The 21,614-nt window shown below is 37.9% G+C and overlaps 1 protein-coding gene and 1 long non-coding RNA gene across 2 annotated transcripts; one reads left to right on the top strand and one right to left on the bottom strand.

The window, feature by feature from the left end:
- The first annotated feature begins 272 nt into the window (after positions 1-272).
- LOC147320966 (uncharacterized) lies at positions 273-20,952 on the top strand. Its single transcript, XM_086307374.1, has 5 exons — positions 273-492; positions 1,590-1,868; positions 19,856-20,122; positions 20,464-20,595; positions 20,861-20,952. Exons 1-5 carry the CDS (start codon positions 273-275, stop codon positions 20,950-20,952), a joined length of 990 nt encoding a protein of 329 aa, XP_086163500.1.
- Positions 6,031-7,837, bottom strand: LOC147320967 (uncharacterized). The gene is made up of 4 exons (XR_015131160.1): positions 7,669-7,837; positions 7,160-7,309; positions 6,951-7,065; positions 6,031-6,813 (listed from the first exon to the last, which is right to left on the bottom strand). It is a non-coding gene; the product is annotated as an uncharacterized LOC147320967 (long non-coding RNA).
- Positions 20,953-21,614: the final 662 nt, after the last annotated feature.

Here is a 21,614-nt window from a genome sequence, read left to right as displayed (position 1 = left end):
CAATTCTGGCAACAACAGCCCTGGCAAAAGGTATTTAATTTTATAGTATATTGTACTGTTTTCAATACAGAAAATGTTGATTGAATTTGTAAATTTCAGTTTTGTTTATAGAATCTGTTTCATTTTATTCCATATTTTACATTTTTGTTTATTTCTTGTTTCTTTTAGGGTCAGTTGAATGCATTTTCTCAGAATCTCCTGGAACCCATTATTGTTTTGGAGCCGTAGGTCAGTCGCTAATTTTTCATCTGTCACATAAAATTGATACTACAATGGGAGTTATGAAGGACAACAAAAACTGGGTTGTAAAAACTCACAATAATGGGGCTATGATTTTAAATCATGAATATGTAAATCAACCAAATGGCATAAATAATGGAACACTGAAACTGGGTAAAGCCATGAAGAAACACTCTGGATATTACCAGTTGGAAGAACATGACTCTAATGGAAAGTTACTGAAAAAAGCGAATGTATCTCTAAAAATATATGGTAAGTTTTTATTTTATTCGGTTGTTTGCTTCAAACTCAAGCTAATCGTTATTATTGATTTATATGAATGGCTATGTTTTATTAAAAGGAGTTTTAAAAAAGCAGATGTTGTAAACCAAGTACATTAATTGTATAGTTGTTTTTTTATTGGATATTACATATATACATATAAATGAGACTAAATTAAATGTTAATTCCATAAAAAACCTCATTGCTTTAATCTTCAAATCTGCAAAAGCAAAAATATTTTACTCCTTTATACTTTACTGTGCAAATTTAAAAAGTAATGTAAATGTACATGCAATGTACAGCAAAACAAATATTTGAGAGAAAACCTGAATACTAAATCAAAATTTGAATAATAATGGATTGGATTTATATAGCACTTTTCAAGGCACCCAAAGGGCTTTACAATTCTTTCACTCTCACATTCACACACTGGTGGAGGCAAGCTACAGTTGTAGCCACAGCTGCCCTGGGGCAGACTGACAGAAGCGAGGCTGCCATATCGCGCCATCGGCCCCTCTGGCCAACACCAGTAGGCGGTAGGGTAAAGTGTCTTGCCCAAGGACACAACGACCAGGACAGAGAGCCCGGGGATCGAACCGGCGACCTTCCAGTTACAGATGCACGTCCCAACCCCTGCTCAGGGGGTCAAGGCCCCAGGAGCATGACAAAACCCTTATGGCACTGAAATATCTGACACTGAAACATCTCTTTGCATTATTATATTAAAGTCTTTACCTTACAATATAAAGCACCTTGAGGCAACTGCTGTTGTGATTTGATGCTGTATACATATAACTAAATTAAACCTGGAAATCCAAAATTGTAACCCTTGAATGTTATTCATCTATTATTATTATTATTATTATTATTATTATTATTATTATTATTATTATTATTATTAGTCAAATTGCTGTTTAAAAAAATATTGCCCCAAATGTGGGACAAATTAAATGTATATTTCTCTTAATACTTGGTGATATTTCCCTAGAAACCTTTTTTGTGACTTAAAAAATACAGTGCAAATTAACTTATACTATATTTTATTTGTCTTCTACACTGCTTACATGATATGATTACATGTCTTCCAGCTCCAGTGTCAAAGCCAACACTGTCTCAGATGTGTTTGTCACCAGAACAGATGAAGATCAGCTGCTTCTCTGAGGGAGATGGAGTACAATTAATTTTGAGTTTGGATGGTCAGATACTTATACAAAGCAATGACCACAACCAGTCCCTAACCATTTGGACAGCCGAGTTTCCAAATGTTACCATCATCTTAGATGGAAAGCTGACTGGAAACCTTATGTGCCAAGTTTGGAATAATGTCAGCAGAGATGAAACCGTTATTCCCCTGGCAGCCTGCAGTGGTAGAGTATTTAAACGTAAGATTTTCTGGGACAACACTACATATTTTCTTTCAAAGGGAAATTGGATTTGAATTTATATGGAGTAAAATAAATAATTTACCATATGGTTTTGGTTGTCGCCTGTGAATTCTTGTGGGAAAAATTAGTACACATCTCCTGTGACTTCAGATGTTACTGTATGTTGAAGAAATGGATGGCAAATGGAACTATTTGGAAGCATTTTAGTATTTTGGAATTTGTCATGATATTCAATATTGTTTGACATTTGCTTTTGCATTCTAGGTTCTGTTACAACCTTGACAGTACCTTTGGTAACCAATGTCATCATGCTGTTTGTGGTTCTGATTCTGGTTATAGAACATTTTTGTAAGAAAGCAAGACCGACAACTGTTAATGAAGGTAAGTGAAGTATCTAAAACCTTGCTTTGAAAAATGTGGTTTTTTTTAAACAACATAGCTTCATCCAAAGCACAATACACTTTTTGTTTATTTTCCTCCGCAGGTAACTTTGGCACTGATGTTATCTAGAGTGATTGCAAATAACAAATGAAATAAAACCAACTGAGGAAAATCAGCTGGGAAATGACCCAGCTCTGACCCTGAAGTGGTTAAGTAGTTGTATGGATGGGTTTGTTTTTTTTTCGAAATTTTGTTTTGTTATTGGTAATTACTCTAAAATTTAGCAATTTAAACAACTAAAACAGGTAACAAGGATGAATAATGTTTATTGTTGTGGACATGTATTACAATATTACCATCAATTTACAATATTCATTTGCAACAAACACAAATGTTAGCACGATAGGAAATATCAAATGAAATAAACCCAACTCAGGAAAATCAGCTGGGAGAGGATCCAGCCCTGACCTTGAAGTGGTTATGTAGTTAAGATGTATGGGTGGGTTTTTTCAAATTTTGTTTTGTTATTGGTAATTACTCACAAAATTTGCTGTGGACATGGTCTGAAAGTGTTGTCATACTGTGACATTAGAGTTTTCAAGAAAATCAGTGCTCGTGTATTAATCAATACTATCAATGTACAATATTCATTTGCAACAAACAGTGTAATCTTTTGCCACCTCCACCGTTTGTCACCGTTGTAGAGAGACACACAGCTCCTCTCCTCACTAACAGCTGAAATAGTTAATGTTCATAACAGTTAATGTTCCTGTAAAGCTTCTGTTTCAACAACACTGAAGTATTAAACAGTTATCATGAATGTCAACCTGGCGGCAACATTAACATTAGCTATTAGCAGTTATCAGATAGCCACATGGGCCAAATGTTATGGACTGGAGGTCATGGAAAGAATATTGAGCAATGGCAGTGCAGATTATGCTATGTCCAGAGCAGATTATGCTCTGCCACAGCATGCTCAGCTGGTTCTAATACATGGAAAACTGGCTAGCTGCTGGTTGCTGGCTGTGCAGAGTAGCACTGTAGCCGATCTGAGCAGACAGTCCAGACTGTGCCGAACTATTCCAAGCAAATAAATGGTAAGCTCTGGAGCAGTGCAGTGGCATTTCTTATCTTGTTTTGGACAGCTGTGTGGTCCATTTCAAAATAGCGCTTTTCAAGGCACCCAAAGCGCTTTACAATACCACTATTCATTCACTCTCATATTCACACACTGGTGGAGGCAAGCTACAGTTGTAGCCACAGCTGCCCTGGGGCAGACTGACAGAAGCGAGGCTGCCATATCGCGCCATCGGCTCCTCTGGCCAACACCAGTAGGCAAGTAGGGTAAAGTGTCTTGCCCAGGGACACAACAACCAGGACAGAGAGCCCAGGGATCGAACCGGCGACCTTCCGGTTACAGTGACAGAATGAGTGCTTATTTTTTTCAAACATATGTTGTTTTTAAATTTTAATTCATTTTAACAAGTAACACCACACTTTATCCAAATTTTATTTAAAAATTTTCCATAATGTTCTCCTTCATTAATAAATGATTAAGATATTAGATATTGTGTTATTTGTTACACCCTTTGTTTATTAGTAGGCTCTAAAGTATATTTTCTTTCACTAGCTCTAATAAAATAATCTAAATAATTTGTAAAAAGAACTAAAAAAAACCTCTTAAACTTTATCCCAAATACTTATTTGGTTGAATCTAACTTGTAAACTGAAAATTAATAACTTTTAAGAAATTAGTTTTTTGTTATAAGTTTTATTTTTGCAGAATGGGATACAGATCTTCAGTATCACTATTCTACTATTGTCTCTACAGATGTATCTACAAATGCATGCTTTTCTTCCCCATATATACACATATACATGTATGTATCTTCTATAATATTACTAAACCTTTATTTTTTATCTTTGAAACAAAAAGATGAAAGAGTTTTTATACATGAAAAACAGGGGATCCTACATGTTGCTAGATGACAGGCTGATCTTGTATTAAAAGGCATTTTTGTGAATTTACAGCATTTTGCCTCATTTTACTGTGGTGTTATTTTGTTTGCGTCTCTAGTCTGTCCGTAACATGAGGAGCTTTAATGTTCAAAAGTAAACTCTGCATATGCTTTTTAATTTTTTTAATCATTCAGTCAATCTTAGTGTAAACAGCAAAATCTCCAGTGTTAAATTAACACTAGAGAGTGTCTATATGGGTCCACACCTCTGAGTGTAAAATACAACACTGTTGAGTGTTAAATTAACACTTTTGACAGTGTTATATGTTTAAAAGTAACCTAGTCAGTTTTGAAGATTAACAATGGCTAACACTGAGCAGTGCTGATTTTCTAACACTGGAATATTTCTAACATTTTGAGTTATTTTCCAGTGTTAGAAAACCAGCACTGCTCAGTGTTAGCCATTGTTAATCTTCAAAACTGACTAGGTTACTTTTAAACATATAACACTGTCAAAAGTGTTAATTTAACACTCAACAGTGTTGTATTTTACACTCAGAGGTGTGGACCCATATAGACACTCTCTAGTGTTAATTTAACACTGGAGATTTTGCTGTAACCACATCTCTTTCTCTTACATTCTATCAGTAGATCTGTGTTGTATTGTTTCATCGTAGATCAAAATAAACACCTGAAGCAGAGATAGTGTGAATGGAACAAGTTGTGGTTTAAGCACACATCGCACACAAACACGTCTTTGGTTTTCATGTCTAATGTGAAACTTCCTGTTAGCATCTTCTACCAAACTTTGGTACACTAGCTGGTACAGCATGCCACATAGCTTTGTTATGTTTTCAGGATTTTGCAATTTTTTGATTCACAAGTAATGACATTACTGTAAAGGTCTGTAAAGAAACAATTTTAGGGTCAAATCTGACTGACAAATTAACAAAACTCATAATTATAGTGTTTTATATCCGATTGCCTCAAAGCCTTACGACATCCTCCAAACTGTGCACTTGAACATATAAAAGTGATGAGCACCTCTTTCGTTGAATTTTGAGTGTTTCACTCAACTTTGTTACATCTGTGGTGTTTCCGGTTCAACATGACCGCCATAAGAAATGAATGGGCCCACTTTTACAACCTGCTGAACAACCCACTGAATGACCCATAGGAACCCTGGCCACTGAATAGAGGGAGTCACATAATTAGGAAGGGAGAGATTCAAGGATTCAGGTAAAATGGATGGCTACTTGGTCCATGAGCCACGTCAAACAGCTAAAGTGTAGCTTTAAAAAAAACAAACACCTTTTTCATTGGATTTTGTATTCATATACATTCCATGGCACATATGGCAGGATAAAAGCAATAAAAACACAAGACACTCAAAAAACAAACAAACAAAAAAACCAAAAACAGTACAGGTTACTGCGTACATTCCCAAATTTAGTTACATAGTTTTCATTACCTCACTCTATCTCCACTTCGTCAACTTCCCCATTTTTTAATAGTTCCAAAAAACATCTTCCAAATGTCAAAAAATTCTGAAGGTCTTTTCCTAATCACCTGTGCCCAGACTGAACTGTTGCTGAAGAACTCATTCTTCTCCCTTAAGAGAGGCATCAAAGTGGTAACACACAAATCACAAAACCAAGGAAAAAAAAGAACTGGACTAATAACGAATCCTGACCTGAATAATGACCAAAAAAGGACAACTGAAATATTGAGCTCAATAGGACTGTTTTTGGGGTTATTTTTGTTATGTTATGACGCTGGATGCAGTGGATTGCGAGTCTGGCAGCTCAGATCCGGTCCTGGCCGACACCGCCACCACTCTCACTGGCGTGCGGAAACAAAGAAGTGGAGAGCACAAAACACGGACTTTTGGCAGAAGACACAACACAGGAGTTGAGGGAACGCACTGGGATTTATTGTATTAACATTCTCCACATTGCCATGGCCTGCCACGGAGACCATGACAGGGTGGAAGTGCCTGGTGCCCAGCAGGAGCCCACACCCATTCCGGCTCCCTGGGGGAGGGCCGTGGAGCAACCACCGTGTCCTTGACTTGCACAGCTGGCTGGAGAAGGAGGTCGAGATGAGAAAATTTGCTGTCCATACAGACAATATTGATTTGTAAATGATTAACTAACAACCTTTCAACACAAAGCTCTTTATTTGTAGCAAAGTTCTACAAGAAAGATAACTTTAAATGTGCTTCACTGAGCTGAAATTTAAACTTAAAACATCGCAAGATATATTCAATTGAAAAAAAAAAATCAAAAGTCCCTCAAAGTGTCAAAGGCTTCACACTGAACATTTCAATATCTGAACAGCTTGATATCTTATGGACTCTCTTCCATTGCAGCCACATGCCCCTCAGATGGCCAACTCCTGTAATTTGACCTTCTTGATCTTTCGCCTTGGGTGAACCAGCTTGCCACACTCTCTCTAGCTTCAAAATCTTTCAGACTTGGCCCCTCCACACTTATTCTTATCAGGTCATCCACTGTCTCTGAATGAAGGGATGTTCTTGTGTCTGATTTAATTCTTCTGTGCAGAGAACCCTCTTTCACATACCGAAGCTGAGACAGGTAGGGCCAGCATAATGTTTACAAGATGCAGGATCAGAGAGAAAAATAAATTCAAGAGATTTATTTAAGCAGTGTGTTACACAGCAAAACTCACACAATCTTAGGAAAGAACACCAACAAAAACTGACCTTGTACTCTGAGCAGTACGGCTCTCTGCTCAACATGAGCTCCCAAAACATCCTGGCAATTAACAGCTTCAAACTTATAAACTCTTCTTTTGCAAGCTCTGTGTTTACACCATTTCTGAAAATGATGTGGATTACACAGCTAATCAGTGTTCACATGAACAAAATATCTACAACCAGCACACATGATATTGTAGTAATCCACCAGCTACCTTTTCTTGACTGTGGAGAAGTGATCCAGGAGAAATGCAAGGTCATCAGCACCATGGTCCACTAAATCTCTTGGTTCTCTGGGCAGCTATCATGATTGAAAATGTTGAAGCAAGTGACAGCTTTGGTTGTGGCTGACTCAGAAGCACTCTCTGTTGTCAGAACGAATACATTTTAGTAAATGAAAATAACAACATAACAATCCTGTTAACAATAATAACAACATTTCTTATCTACATGTATTTAATACACTTGCCTAGGAGACTACTGAATCTTGCTTTGAGATTTTTCACAGTGGATTAGATTGTTGCATCCATTACTTTTTTAAGCTTAGTGGAAGTAACACCATCTTTTGCCACCTTTGAGTGTTATTGTCTGTGCAATGCATAAACCATGAATAGGGATTGTGAGTTTGATATTAGAAATATTTGTACAAATAGACAAAAATAATAATAAAGTAATAAATAGTGTTCTCTGTTTATATAAAAGACACAGCCACATGTAGGCCTACCTGGAATTTGTAGATTGCCATTTCACCCTCTTCATGCTGCTGCCTCCTCTATAAAAAAAATCAACAACGTAAGAACAAATTAATCAAAAGCTTTTCTATATAAAAATGTCTTCAGCTGTTTTTAAAAGAACCAATGGAGTTTGTACAGCGTAGAGACAGTGGAAGAGAATTCCACAACCGTAGTACCACTGTCTATAAGCACTTTGAATCACCTTGTTGTTGAATTGTGCTATACAAATAAACTTGCCTTGCCTTGCCTTGTCTGAAAGGCCCAATCACCACGAGTTTTAAAACGAGTGCGCGACCATAAAGCTCGGGAAAATGAATGCGATTTCAGTAGGTCAGATAAATATTGGGGAGCTTGACCATGTACGGCCCTAAAGGTTAGAACTAAAATTTTAAAATTAAACCTAAAACTTACAGGCAACCAGTGAAATGAGGCTAAAACTGGAGTAATATGAGACCTTCTCTTGGTGCTTGATTAAGAGACGTGCTGCAGCATTCTGCACAGTCTGAAGACGATTTAAGGATGATTTGTTAAAACAAGTAAAAAGACTATTACAGTAGTCTAAACGGGAAGAAATAAAAGCATGAATAAGTTCAGACTTTGACACCATTAGTCTGAGTTTTGAAATATTAAATGATAAAAACAGTTCCCGACAGACAGTCTTGTTCTTGCAACCATCTCCTCTGTGGTCACCAGCAGTTGTTCCAGGTTGCAAACAGCCAGTTTAGGTATAACAGTGCAGTATTATTAAAACAGTTGAAGATGACCACAAACACAATTCTAATTTACACATCCTACTTCATCTCCCTTACCTGTGGTAGGATAATATCATTCCTCTGAAGTAGGAGGCTAAACTTACTAATGCCACTGAACACATTTACAATAAAATAGCAAAAGGCCACAGAAGTGGCATCTTCCATTGATTTCTTAACCTGTATGATACAACAATAAAATTTAGTCACCTAGAACATTGATGATCAAGATTCTTAAAAAATATAAAGTCAATAAAAATTGCGTAAGTGGCTGTAATGAAAAGAATATTCTGAAATAATGCACTGAACATTGTAGCTCGGCCTGCAATGTCTGCATTGGCAGAGGAACCTGCCAAATAGTCCATGTGGTGGTACACAGCAAGATGATGTCATCATTTTAAAAGGAAACAATTCTTTGTTCTTTTGTTCTGGATTGACTCGCTGCAATCCTTTTAGACTCAGGACTTCTCATGTGATCAGTGTCCCATATAAGTGAATTTCTCCCAAGCCCATTATAATCATGGAGAAACACACTTTGCAACTGTTTTCCGTAAGAATATTTCATAGCGCTTTAAATTTCAATCTTCCAGGCCTGGTTTAAAGAGCTGATTGTTAAATCATGGACTCACAAAATATCAACATTTATCACCGGTGGATCACACCTCTCAGATTTTCTTATCTCAGTGCACTGTAACAAAAACGAAAACAGACGTAACCAACAAAATACTACTAAAATAACACATACTAGGGCCATGCTTGGACATGTCCCGTCTCTTAGAGAACGGGACATGTCTCTCTCTTAGAGAAAGAACACAACCCAAAGCTCACTGATAAAATCAAGCTAGCGCCAAGCAAAAACCCAAAAATCAACCAGAAATTCACAGAAAATTTTTTGCTTCTCCTGGGACAATATGGGAACAAGAACCTCAGGTGCCGTAACACCTTTCGTTCCTCCTTGAATTAAATCTCAATCACAGAAAATGCCGTACTCCGACCTAAAACTTACTCTATTAATTCATCATTTTCACTCTGTGCCACTGTTCCTCCCCAGGGCTATGTGAAGCACAATAAACAATTCAATCAAGGCCTTGAGCCATAAACAGACACCACGCACAGACACTGTTTTCATAACCAAACTGTTTTAGACCTTATTCCTTAAATCTACATAAATGTCCTCTGGGTGTCATAAAACACATTCTAAGTAATCAATGGCTCCTCATAAAAATTATGTATTGGGATGTTTGTGTGCAGCATTTTGCATATCAGCATAAGCATTTGTTAGCAAAGCATTCTTCATTGCATCAGCATGTGTGTGTGTGTGTGTGTGTGTGTGTGTGTGTGCATCACTCTTCATTGCACAAGCGTGTGCATGTATATGTGTGTGCATCACTTCTCAGTGACTCAGCATTTCAATTTAGGTGTGTGTGTGTGTGTGTCATTTCTCACTCAATCAACGAGTGCACATGTGTTCATGTGTGTATTTCACTTCATTCTGAATCGGTGTGTGTGTAGACGTGTGTGTGTGTGTTCATCACTTCCCTGTTCTGGTGTCTTGGGTAAAACAAGACACCAGAAGCGTGCCCTGGGGTGCCCTGGGGTCCTGCCCTCCTCCTTTTCAGTCTGTTTGCGACCATTGCTGCTGCTGCTGCTCAAAGTTCTGTCCATCCTGGTTCTGACCCCAATTGGGGCAGTCCTTTCTCCAGTGTCCATGCTCACCGCAGGTGAAACCTGCATCTTCTTCTGTGTTTTTGTTCATTCTGAGGTGCCTTCTGACCTCAGTTGCTCCTCCTGTCTCGGTCACGCCCTTTTTGCTGCCCGATCATCCGTGTTGGTCCATCACTGTCCTGCACCATGTTAAGGTAGAGTTGTTAAGGTCAGCATTCCTTTGCTCGGCCTTACTTTTCATTCGGGCTTGGCGGGCGTCTCGTCACAGCTCTGTCAGCTGAAGCTGTCTGAGAATTTTCCCCCGTGTAGTGAAATGGGCCTTGGTTTTAACGCTCTCCGTCTCTGCTGCATGAGATCGCTTTCCTGCAGCATTGTTGACATTTTCAGGTTGTTGTGGTGTGTCTAGCTGCTGCGGCATTTGGTCAGGGTCACATCGAAGATGGTAGAGGGGAGAGCAGGAGTCCAGGTAAGCCTCGGCTTCCAGGGCTGGCAAAGCAGCCTGTAATTAAACATAAAGAGAAAGAACAAAAAACAAAACAAAAACAAACGAACAGGAAAATGATGTTGTGTTGGCTGTGTTACAAAGAGAGGGGAGAAACACCGGGACAGGCCCTGTGTCAGCCTTCTCTCTCCCCCCCCCCCAACACCTTTTTTTTTTTTCTTCAAACAAGGCATTACCTTACAAGGAGCCTTTCTCTTACATTTCTCTGCTTGTGTGTGTTTTTGTTTCACCTTTTGTTGTGATGCTCCGGACGCCTTCCCAACCTCCACAAGTCTGTTGGCCCCAATTTTATGTGTTAAAACTTCTCTTAATTTCTCCTCTAATTCTCTCCTCGCTGCTGTCTTTTCCACAGCTGCTGATTCTTGCTGGGTGTGGTTACCACTACTATACTTTTGCTTCAGCCGCTGTGCTTGTGGGGGCAGTTGGTCCAGGCCCGTAGCCACCTGTATTAACACACTAAGAGATTTATTTAATATCATTTTCATCACTGTTAAATAGACCAGCAGGCAACACGCCCAGCTTTTCAGTGCAGACTGCATGCCAGTCTCCCAACACACTCCTCTCTCTGCTTCTCAATAATTCTCCACTCTCCCTCCATTTCACCTTTCTCTACGTCAGATTTAAAACCCAACATATTTCACACCACTACTCACCTCTTACTGCTTTGACTCCTCTTTTTCTTTTTTTTTAAAATTACACCACAGAGTAATACACCCAATTCTGCCCGTCTATCTCTATGTGGCTCCAAATTCCCTCTTTATTTAATTTCACACTCGTCAGGGGACAGGCAAACAGCAATTTCAACCACTGAAGCGAGGAATTCAACCTTTTTATATTTCACCTATGATAGAACTCAACCTTAGATGTGAAAGCATTTTCTTGTTCTATTCCAGAATAAATGTGAACCTGTGATTACACGGCCGTTCCAGTGTTATTCTGTAGCTATGCGGGGGTTCTCACATCCCCAAGTCACCACCTCGGCACCCAGGGGGGTTGCCACACCATGAACAAACTTAATTTCCACAGGTACACTAGGCGTCAACCTTTGATCTTAAAGCATTTTCTTCGCACTAATGTCCCCCTATTCACACATCAACCGTCACTGTGACTGTGTTCACGCTTCACACACAGAAACACACCCAAAGCGCGCCTCCCACACACAGCGCGTTTCACCAACAGTGAGACCCACAGAGAGCGCTTTTCATCGGCGGAAAGTTACACAGAAACCTCTAAGCTCAACTGTTAGAACTCTTCCGAAGCACAACCACCACCAGGTACCCTTTTCACTGCGCTTATGACCGCCACAACGGGGCAAAGTCGCATCGTAAAAGTGATGCACGTCCCCGATGCTCAAAACCGACACCATAAGCCAGCGTCTGCTTTACTTTTATTTCATACCAAGTAAAAATTTTTACTTATTAATTTCATGACCGCAGCCCTCGATGCACAAACCGACACCATAAATCACCGTCAAACCTCTATTCAATGTGCTGAACTCAGCAACCCCTCACTGCTGCACTTACGGCCGCATCACCAGAACACGGCCGTATCATAAACCAAAACCTACGGACGTGTTTCGCTTTACGCGTTGCCAGCGCTTAACCGCACCGTAAGCCAGCATCTGCTTTTCCTTAATTCTATACTTATTTTATGACCGCATCAACGAAGACTCAACCGACGCCATAAACCAACTTCAAAACCTCTATTCAATGTACTGGACTTATGACCGCATCTCCAAAAGAGATTCTAATGTATTATTGCTACAGAAGCCAGTCTTAGACAAAGTTAAATGTGGAAGGTAAAGTGGCTGCAACTAGCTCAACGTAGTGTATTATTAGTATTCTTGGTAGAAGCAGTTTATCTTAACACACTGGAATTCAGCCTCAACTTATGTTGTTAGTATCTTGCGCCAAAAACCAGACACCGACAAATTTAATGTGAAAATACGTGTAACTCAGCGAACAGATTAATTTGGAAAGCCCAATATGCACATTTGGTATTTATAATACAACAGGCTGTGCTTACCTTTTTATATTTGGACCGGTCCTCTGTTCGCCTCGCCTCACGATCTCACCGCAGGCCAAATCTGCCCCTCCTCAGCACACCAAAGATCCGGGTCACCAGGCACCAAGTTGTTGAAATCTCCCAATTCTTTTAATCTTTGGGCTGAAGGAAGGACAATACTCGGTGTATAAATGCTCAATCAACAATCATTTATTTCCATACAATTCAACACAAAGAGCATTAAAACGTCCGGACGGGAGAGATGCTGACAGAGGGTTAGCCGCATTTCTCAACATGGTGGCAGATTTCACAGCTTCTTATACCCTCTAGTGGCCCCCACCTAGTCGTAAAAGCCTAAACATTCACATTCTTTCTCTGTTACGGCGCCTAAGTTATGACCTCGGCTCCCTGTCTTTCTGCTCTCTGTAAAGGTGGGGGTATGGAATGTGGTCTGTCTCTTCTATTATCGGCACAAGGTCCTCTGCACACAACATTCTCTTCATGATTCAGCAGTATGAAATGTCAAGAAACAGTGTAACACATTCAACAGTGTCAAATAATACAGGTCAATCCAATAGATATAATGATTTTCACACTCTTTTAAGTCAGAACATAATTCAACTACTTTAACTACAGATATAAGATAGCATATGATAACAGAATAATCTCACACTACCCTGGTTTCAGAACAGTCTCCACGGCCCTTGAAACATGTGGGAGCCACCTCATCCCCTTCACCCCACTGGGCATCAGCACATTTACTCCCAAGTCAACCCCAATGACCCTGAGCTCTCTCGTATCGTTTTAGCCCAAAATCAGTGTCTTTCAAATCAAATGGAGAAGGTCATACAACTGCCTGATCATTGAAATGTCCCTCTGAATTGACAACATATTATAACCCCTCAGCAAATATGTCATTGGCTCATAATCCCCATGATAACCAATTCTAGCGGATACTGACGGACATTCAAGAAGTCATCAGTTCACCTTGTGATACCGCTACACTCTTTAATCCTTGGACAAACTTCTCAGCCTCTGCTGTGGTTTCAAACTCACGTATTTGTCCATCAGACAGCACTCTGAGTTTAGCTGGATAAGTTATTCTGTAGCGTATGTTCATCGAACTCAGCTGTTGTTTTACCCTGTCGAAAAACCTCCTTCTGTGGTGTAGCTCTGCCGATAGATCACAGAAAAACAAAATCTCCCGCCTGTCATGCGTAACTTTGCCTATGGGCCTGGCTGCTCGCATCATTCGGACTTTATCCCAGTGTTGGGTCGATTAGAATGTGTCCAGTCGGGCAACCTATGTGCTCTTTCAATGTAGAGTGGTGTCGGAAATGTTTCAGGTCCCAGAACCTCAGGGAGCCACTTCTCCAGGAAAGCCACCGCATCATGTCCTTGCATTTTCGCCGGCACTTTGGATCAGCGAGAGCGGTTTTCGAGCTTGTCAAGTTTATTTGTGTGTTTAACTAGCGCATCAGACTTGTTTTTCTCTGAGTTAATTGTGTCTACTGCGTTGCTAATTTGCACTTCAGCTTCATCCATGCGTGCCGAGAAGTCCTGCACATCCCTCTTAACATCTTGAATTGCTTTCAAGACCACATCAATTGGAAAAGTCATTTCTGATCTAGTCGAGTGGCAGAGTAACATTGGGACTAGCATCATCTGCTGAGTTAGCTTGGCTGCTAGCATACAAGACGCCGTCTTCCTCATTTGGAGAAAAGTTAGTTTAACTTTGTTATGTGCCTTCTTCGCCAGCATATTCTCGCAGGTTACAATAATAAATCTCCACAGGTGTTAAATTTCTACTCTTTCTGGAGTTAGAGTAGAGATTTTCAGGAGCTCACAAAAAGTGAATATACGGAACACATATGGAACATATGGATGTTCAGTTCAGCGCCATAACCATGCCTTCAAAGTGTAGCTTTTAATCATTGTCACATGCTGCAGTGCAACGTGTTTTTTGTATAGCAATCATTGCGACATTCCATGTCCCTATAAAAATATTTGCGATTTGGACCACATGGACCCTGACAGATCTACAAAGCACTGAAGACCTACATTCTCTTCTGTGACTGAAGCTTACAGGAGGGCTTGCAATTTTCATGTTGGGCCCAGCCTGGCCCAAAGACCTAAGGCCAGGCCACAGGCACCCTCAGCGGAGTAGAAGGAATTTTCTCATTTTACTCATTGTTGCTAAACACTACATAAAACCTATTATTTGTCCTGACAATTGCCCTAGTACTAGTGAATGGACTGATTTCTTAATACTCTTAACACAAAACAAAAGAGACCAGAAACACCCACATCTAAATGCTAAATTCAAAAGCCAGCCAGTAACCTTGTTAAACGTGGTAAATGACTTTTACATTTTTACATGAGGAGGAAATTGTGTTTATTTATTTATTTTTTTTCTAAAAATAACCTTTATAAATTCCTATTCCCAATTCTATGTGTCTCCTCCCTTTGTCTCCCCAGTCTGTCTTGTTCCACCAAGCATGTCTTTCTCCCGGATTGTTAATGGATTATCCATTAACTATCAAACCAATTTATATCAACTACATGCATAACATGTACAGTAGTTGATATAATTTCCTTTTAGCATAGTACCTAAATGTTGCTTTACCCATGTTGGCTGAGTAAGACTAGACTTCATATTAATCAGTGTACTTAGCTAACACCTCTACTAATAGCCAAAATGCAGTTTATTGTTGTTGTCGCTGATGCTGTTAATGAGTAATGAGCGATTTTTAGTGTCTGCATCGATTTTATCATTAATCATAGTGCTAATGTACTAAAACAAAGCTTTGAAGGAAACTTGCTGTGGCTAATAAAAAAATGGAGATGAAAGTGAAAAACGAGAAGGATAATTTTTAATGAAAGGGTTAAAAATCATGTTTATTTCTCATATATAGCCACTTGGAGCGGTGGCTCAAGAGTTGGGAGTTCGCCTTGTAATCGGAAGGTTGCCGGTTCGAGCCCCGGCTTGGACAGTCTCGGTCGTTGTGTCCTTGGGCAAGACACTTCACCCGTTGCCTACTGGTGGTGGTCAGAGGGCCTGGTGGCGCCAGTGACCGGCAGCCTCGCCTCTATCAGTGCGCCCCAGGGTGGCTGTGGCTACAATGTAGCTTGCCATCACCAGTGTGTGAATGTGTGTGTGAATGGGTGGATGACTGGATATGTAAAGCGCTTTGGGGTCCTTAGGGACTAGTAAAAGCGCTATATAAATACAGGCCATATATTACTACCTATCATAAAGCCTGATCTTGTAATAATAAAACAAAGGCAGTTTTGTGAATTTACAGCCTGTTTCCCCTTTTATAATGGTGTTTTTTTCCTTTAGATACTAGACTTGTACATAGCACTGCTTCAAATCTAAAAGTCAGTATTGCTAATGCCTACCTTGACAGTCTAAATGAGTACATCTGAAAATGATGTCCAGCACATAAGGAACATACATGCTAAAAAGTATTCTATATAAGGGACTGTAACCACATCTCTTTCTCTTTCATCCTGTGTAGCGGTTCTGTTGTTTTTGTATCTATGTAGATAAAAATAAACACCGTCGTTTGTTACCGTTGTAGGACAGTAAGAATGGAACAAGTTGTGGCTTAAATAGATCCTATCATGCATTGTTTTTTCTACTGTCTACTTCCTGTTTGTTTGTTTTAGCAAACTTTGTTAATGTTGCTGAGTTCACATGCAGGACATGAACCCCCTCTTATACACCTAGAGCATAAGACAACTCTTACTGCACAACACACAGTTGATGCTTTGTTGTTATATTTAATATACTAATATGCAATCAAGCACAGACTCAGGGTAGCATGGTTTTGATCATCTTTTCTCTCCATACATTTTTCTTCTTCTAAGTTAATATTGGTTTCTGTCCCAATAATTTGTGTTAGTAAAACTATGTCCAGTTGGTTAGTGATCACCAATTTTTCTGTCTGTATCTGGAAGTCCCCAATCCCACAGGATCTTAGATGGGTATTCTCAACCACCCTAAGGGCGCATCCCATTTTGACCTTTGGTCTTCTAGGCCATACTCGCCATGGTATTTTTCCTGTATACCATGCCCGCCAGTTAGTTATGATGTTCCATGTATGCCATGCCTGCTACAATCTTGTATCCTGCTGTTATGTGCTGGATTGTTTCAGGGGCACCTTTGCATAGCCTGCACCTGGGGTCTTGTCTGTGTGGTAGACCCCAGACTGTATGGATCTTGTGCTTAGAAATGTTCCTGTACTACATTAGCCATGATCTTCTCTTTCAGGTCAGCTGATACTTTGATCAAGTAACACTCTCTTGTGAAGACAGGTAAAACTTTAAGTCTTGAGGTCCTATTTAGTTTTCAATTTTATTGAGGCATGGAAGATCCTGACTTTAAATGTGGTCACAAAATATTTAACCAAGAATTACAAATACTTATTACAAATAAGTAGTTATAACAGCTTACTTAACACACTTTCAACACAATCTCAATTAAACAAACAACTAGCTCATTTCATAATCTATATGTTTCTAAATGTATATCTAATTATGTTGCCATAATATCATTTACTTGATAGTGTGGACCAAGTATTACATCAACCACAAACAAGTCTTAAATTTATTTTTTTTATTGTTAAATCATATTTTACAAACTAAACAAAGTTTTGTTAAAAATGCTTGTTCATCCAGTCATTCCCTTGTCTCTGTTTTGTAAATACATGCTAGCAACATTATGTCAAGTTGAATTCCCAGTAAAAACAAGAATGGACATGATCTTGTTTCAAAAATATCTTTGATAACCATATCAGGAATATCTTACTATCTGATTTGGATATCTGTGTTTTTCTCATTTGCTCATGGCTCAGAGTCCTTCGGCTATTTTTCTTTGCAGAAAGAATAAAAGAAAACATAAAGATGCTGTTGGAAAATAACTTTAATAATAATTTTGCAAAACTGATAATAAAGAGAGAGAACCATTTCACAAGGCTTTTGTAAAGTTGTGATACTATAAAATGATTACCCACTGTTTCTGAATACTACATGAATATTACAACAGCCCACTGTCACCATAATGACAGTAACACATTCAGGACTTTAGTAGAACTGCACGAAAATAGCTGCTTCCTCAATTATCTCTACACAAGACAGTGAGAAGACATATATACCACCCAGCTGTCAGTGGGAAATTCACTGTCCGTTCTAGCAACAAAAAGGACCTCGTACTTTAAATATGGTGAGTACCTTTTACAGTTTTGACTGTTCCAATTACAACATCAATTAACAAACAAACAAAATTCTAGTATTTCAAAAATGCTAATTATGGAGATAATCCACAAATTATGAATAACATTATCCATATTTCTATATTATTATTGCAAATATGAAAGTGGTTTTTTAGACAAAAGTAAACCTGAATCTGGTTGACTGAGTATTAGGGCCACATTAAGAAAAAAAAAATGTATTGATCATTTTAAGAATAAAGTCGAAATGTCAAGAAAAAAGTCCAAGTAGTATATTGAGAAAAAAAAAAGTTGAATTACTAAGGGGGAAAAGGGAAAACATATACAAATGTGGAAGAGTTGGCTGGAAAATGACCAAGGATGTATGTTATATCACAAGACACAATATATCGGCTGATCAATTTGTTACAAACTCAAACTCATCTACACAAGATGTTTTGTAGAGGTATGGCAGCTGTAGCAATTTGTCTTGAAAAACAACTGTTTTCTCCACATTTTGATTTTTTTCTTGCAATAGTATTTCGACTCTTTAATCAAAATAGAATTGCAACTTATTCTCAAAATTATCAGTAATATATATTTTTTAATGTGGTCCTAACGCTCGTAGTTTGTCCGATATACATGTCACTATTGATAAGAGTTTGATTCTGCCATGACAGAAAATGATATTGACCAGCATGATCATTGCAGCTCTGACAACTGCTCCTCTGGCACAAGGTATGCTTCAACAATTACAAACTACTATGTCATTCATCAAAATTACTATAAACATTAAAAAAAGATACCAATATTTAATACAGTGCTGTATTATGTAACGCCAGATAACTATGTCTTTAATACTGATACTCACGCAGCATTGCCTCAGGCATTTAAAATATAACGAACGAATGAATGCAAAAATTAATACATACATAAATAAATAACTTTCATTTGCAGTTGCTGTTATTCATTTTTTAAAAGTTATCCAAAGTATCTGGTTTTCAATTTAGTGAATAGTTGCTGGTATTCATAAAGTATATCACAAGTAACTAAAAACAACAGTTTTCCCTTTTTGTATTTTTAGGTTTTTACTTTTCTTTAATATTTTTCTTTTTTCTCTCTATAGGGTTTTCAGAGTGTAATCTAACTCAGCCTAGATCCCATAAGTGTTTTGGAATATTGGGACAACCACTCAGTTTTTACTTACCTACTAGTCTAAACACAATGACCGGATTGAAGAAGAATACGGATATTATTTTAAGCTTAAAAAATTACTCCTTACTAAATATAAATGAAGAATACAAGAGTCGTTCTACATTCTTCACAAATGGAACATTTATGCTCAGCAGTGCAACAAAAAATGATTCTGGAGAGTACACGATGGAAAAACACTCATCTAATGGTTTGTCATTGCACAAAATAATTGTAGAATTGGACATACTAGGTAAGACAACAATTCCCATTTTCTTCATATAATATATGTGTAACAGCAATAATGCATATGATATAGATTTACTGTAAAGGAGAAAATAAACAAATTTCATTACAAATGTCTTGATGCATGCTCACCGTTTTCAGTGGGAGAAACATTTGAAAACGTTCCGTCCAGATGAACAGAATCAACCCTTTGGGGTACATTACAAATCCCCATTCGTTTTAAATGTTTCCTGCCTAGATTAAAAATGTTTGTTTTCAAGCAGTTTGTCTAAAAGTTAAAATTTGCCACCTGCATTTTCTTTAGTGAGTTTTCAAAGTCCCTGGAAGCAGAGTTTCTATAGTATTTTTATATCAATTATTTTGATGTAATACTACTCTTTATTTTTTTATACACTTAATAACTAGTTGCATAGATGACATATACAACTGCTGTGTTGCATCTTTTACTGTAGACAGCTCTTAAACATACTTTGTAAACTACAGTTATGCAGTACATTTATCAACTAATGTCTCTAAAGAAGTAATTTGTTTAATAGTTTCTAGTTCTTCTAGGCAACAGTTTCCAGTTGGCATCACATTTTTAAGTGACTATATATATTTTTTTCAGCCCCTGTGTCAGAACCAGCTATATCACAGACATGTTTGTCACCAGAACAGAAGACAGTGAGCTGCTTCTCTGAAGGAGATGAAGTAGAGTTCACCTTGTCGTTGCATGATAACTCATTGATACAGACCAGACCCAAGAAAACAGACAAACACAACGTTTTAAACATTACCATCAGCTTACATGGTCAGCTGATGGGAAACTTGACATGTATTGTTCAAAACAATGTCAGCAGAGAACAAAGAGTCATCCGCCTTAGAAGCTGTACAGGTAGAGTCATGACATTTTATTTTATCTGAATATCTTTTAAAATATATATTTTTTTGGTTTGTGTATTTTGTTGTAGCTATTTGGTATAAGTGTGTGCTTTGATTCATTTTACAGAAAAAAAGAAAGAAAATGATCTAGCTTGCATTTTTAGTTTATAGATGTTTACAGTATTATGCACCAAATTCTTTTTTTTTTTTTTTTTTTGTTTATTTTAGTTTATTTTATTTTCACTTACTATGCACCAAATTCAAGTATGCATCTTGGGCTTGAGGTCGTGTAGCCCTCTAAATGAGAGTGCATTATCTCAGTTCCGTATTAATGTTGTTTTTTATATCTTCTAGATACAGTTTCTCACCTCTCTGTTGTGAATGTGGTTGTGGTGACAAGCATTTCCATTCTACTTCTGGTTTTGGCCCTATTTCTTGGTATGAAATGTTTCAATAAGACAACTAACCCCATCACCGTTAATGAAGGTAAAATATACATGTTCACTTAATGTTCTTGTCTTTATAAACTAGTATAAAAACCTGGACAGTTTTCTTGACATTTCTGAAAACAATAATAATTAATACAAATATTTGAAAAAAAAAATAGAAATTGGAAAGTGTGCATTTATGTATTGGGAATATGTACCTTATTTTACCATTCTGTATAATGTAAAAAACAACAAAACAATATTATTATTCTTTAACTATGCATAGTTAAAATGTCTTTTTTTTTTTTTTTTACTTCTTTCAGTTGATGCAGAAGAGGAGGTAGTCTACTCAGATGTCAGAGTTAAGCAACAAACAAAGAAAACAACAACCACTTCACATCAAAATGCAAATTAATTTTCTAATGAAACATGAGAAAATTAAATTACATATATTTTCTCTGTACATAGCAAATGCTTAAGGTTAAACCCTGGCTTCTCTCCTTTCCATGCAAAATATCACTGGGTGAAATGCTAACCCCAAGTTGCTCTGTGATGCATCGTAGTATGAATCTTGTGAATGGAAAGTGCTGTGTGTGAATGAGGCAACTTGTATAAAGTGATGTGATAGAGTAGAAAAGTGCTATATAAGAACCAGCACATTTACCTTGTTTTTGTTTGTTTGTTTTTGTTGTTGTTGTTTTTGTTTTTTCACTATTTTTCCCTATTTACAATAGAAATGTCTTTAAACCCCCCCCCCCCCCCCCCCCAAAAAAAAAAAAAAACAATGTGTACACAGTAAAGTGAATAAATAAATAAATAAATAACACAGGACATTTTTTCTGTTTTTGGTAACAAAAACTTTCTGCTTTATATTTATATATATACACAGGGGACGCAGTGCTAATGGAAGTTCATTCATTTACACCTTTCTACACATATATCCATGCATGTTTTTGCATTAACCAGGGTTTCTATAAATATAACAACAGAGGTTGTGCACACTGCACAAGCAAGATATGGCAGGAAACAAGTGACACTTGAATTCTGTGGTTACTGCAGAACGTGTTTCTGAACATG

The sequence above is a fragment of the Aulonocara sp. 'chitande type north' Nkhata Bay genome, linkage group LG10, assembly GCF_057382095.1.
Source record: "Aulonocara sp. 'chitande type north' Nkhata Bay isolate Kocher_YH1m ecotype deep benthic linkage group LG10, A_spYH_male_GT1.1, whole genome shotgun sequence".
Lineage (NCBI taxonomy): Eukaryota > Metazoa > Chordata > Actinopteri > Cichliformes > Cichlidae > Aulonocara > Aulonocara sp. 'chitande type north' Nkhata Bay.
The sequence above is the reverse complement of the archived record's forward strand: the minus strand, read 5'-3'. Positions and strand labels throughout refer to the sequence as shown.

What these genes read in the sequence shown, in the direction of transcription:
- LOC147320966 (XM_086307374.1), top strand. Translation starts at nt 273, where the DNA reads ATGGGAGTTATGAAGGACAACAAAAACTGGGTTGTAAAAACTCACAAT. An exon ending in TGTATCTCTAAAAATATATG is followed by an intron (nt 493 to 1,589) that starts GTAAGTTTTTAT and finishes CATGTCTTCCAG; the next exon opens with CTCCAGTGTCAAAGCCAACA. An exon ending in CCCCATCACCGTTAATGAAG is followed by an intron (nt 20,596 to 20,860) that starts GTAAAATATACA and finishes TACTTCTTTCAG; the next exon opens with TTGATGCAGAAGAGGAGGTA.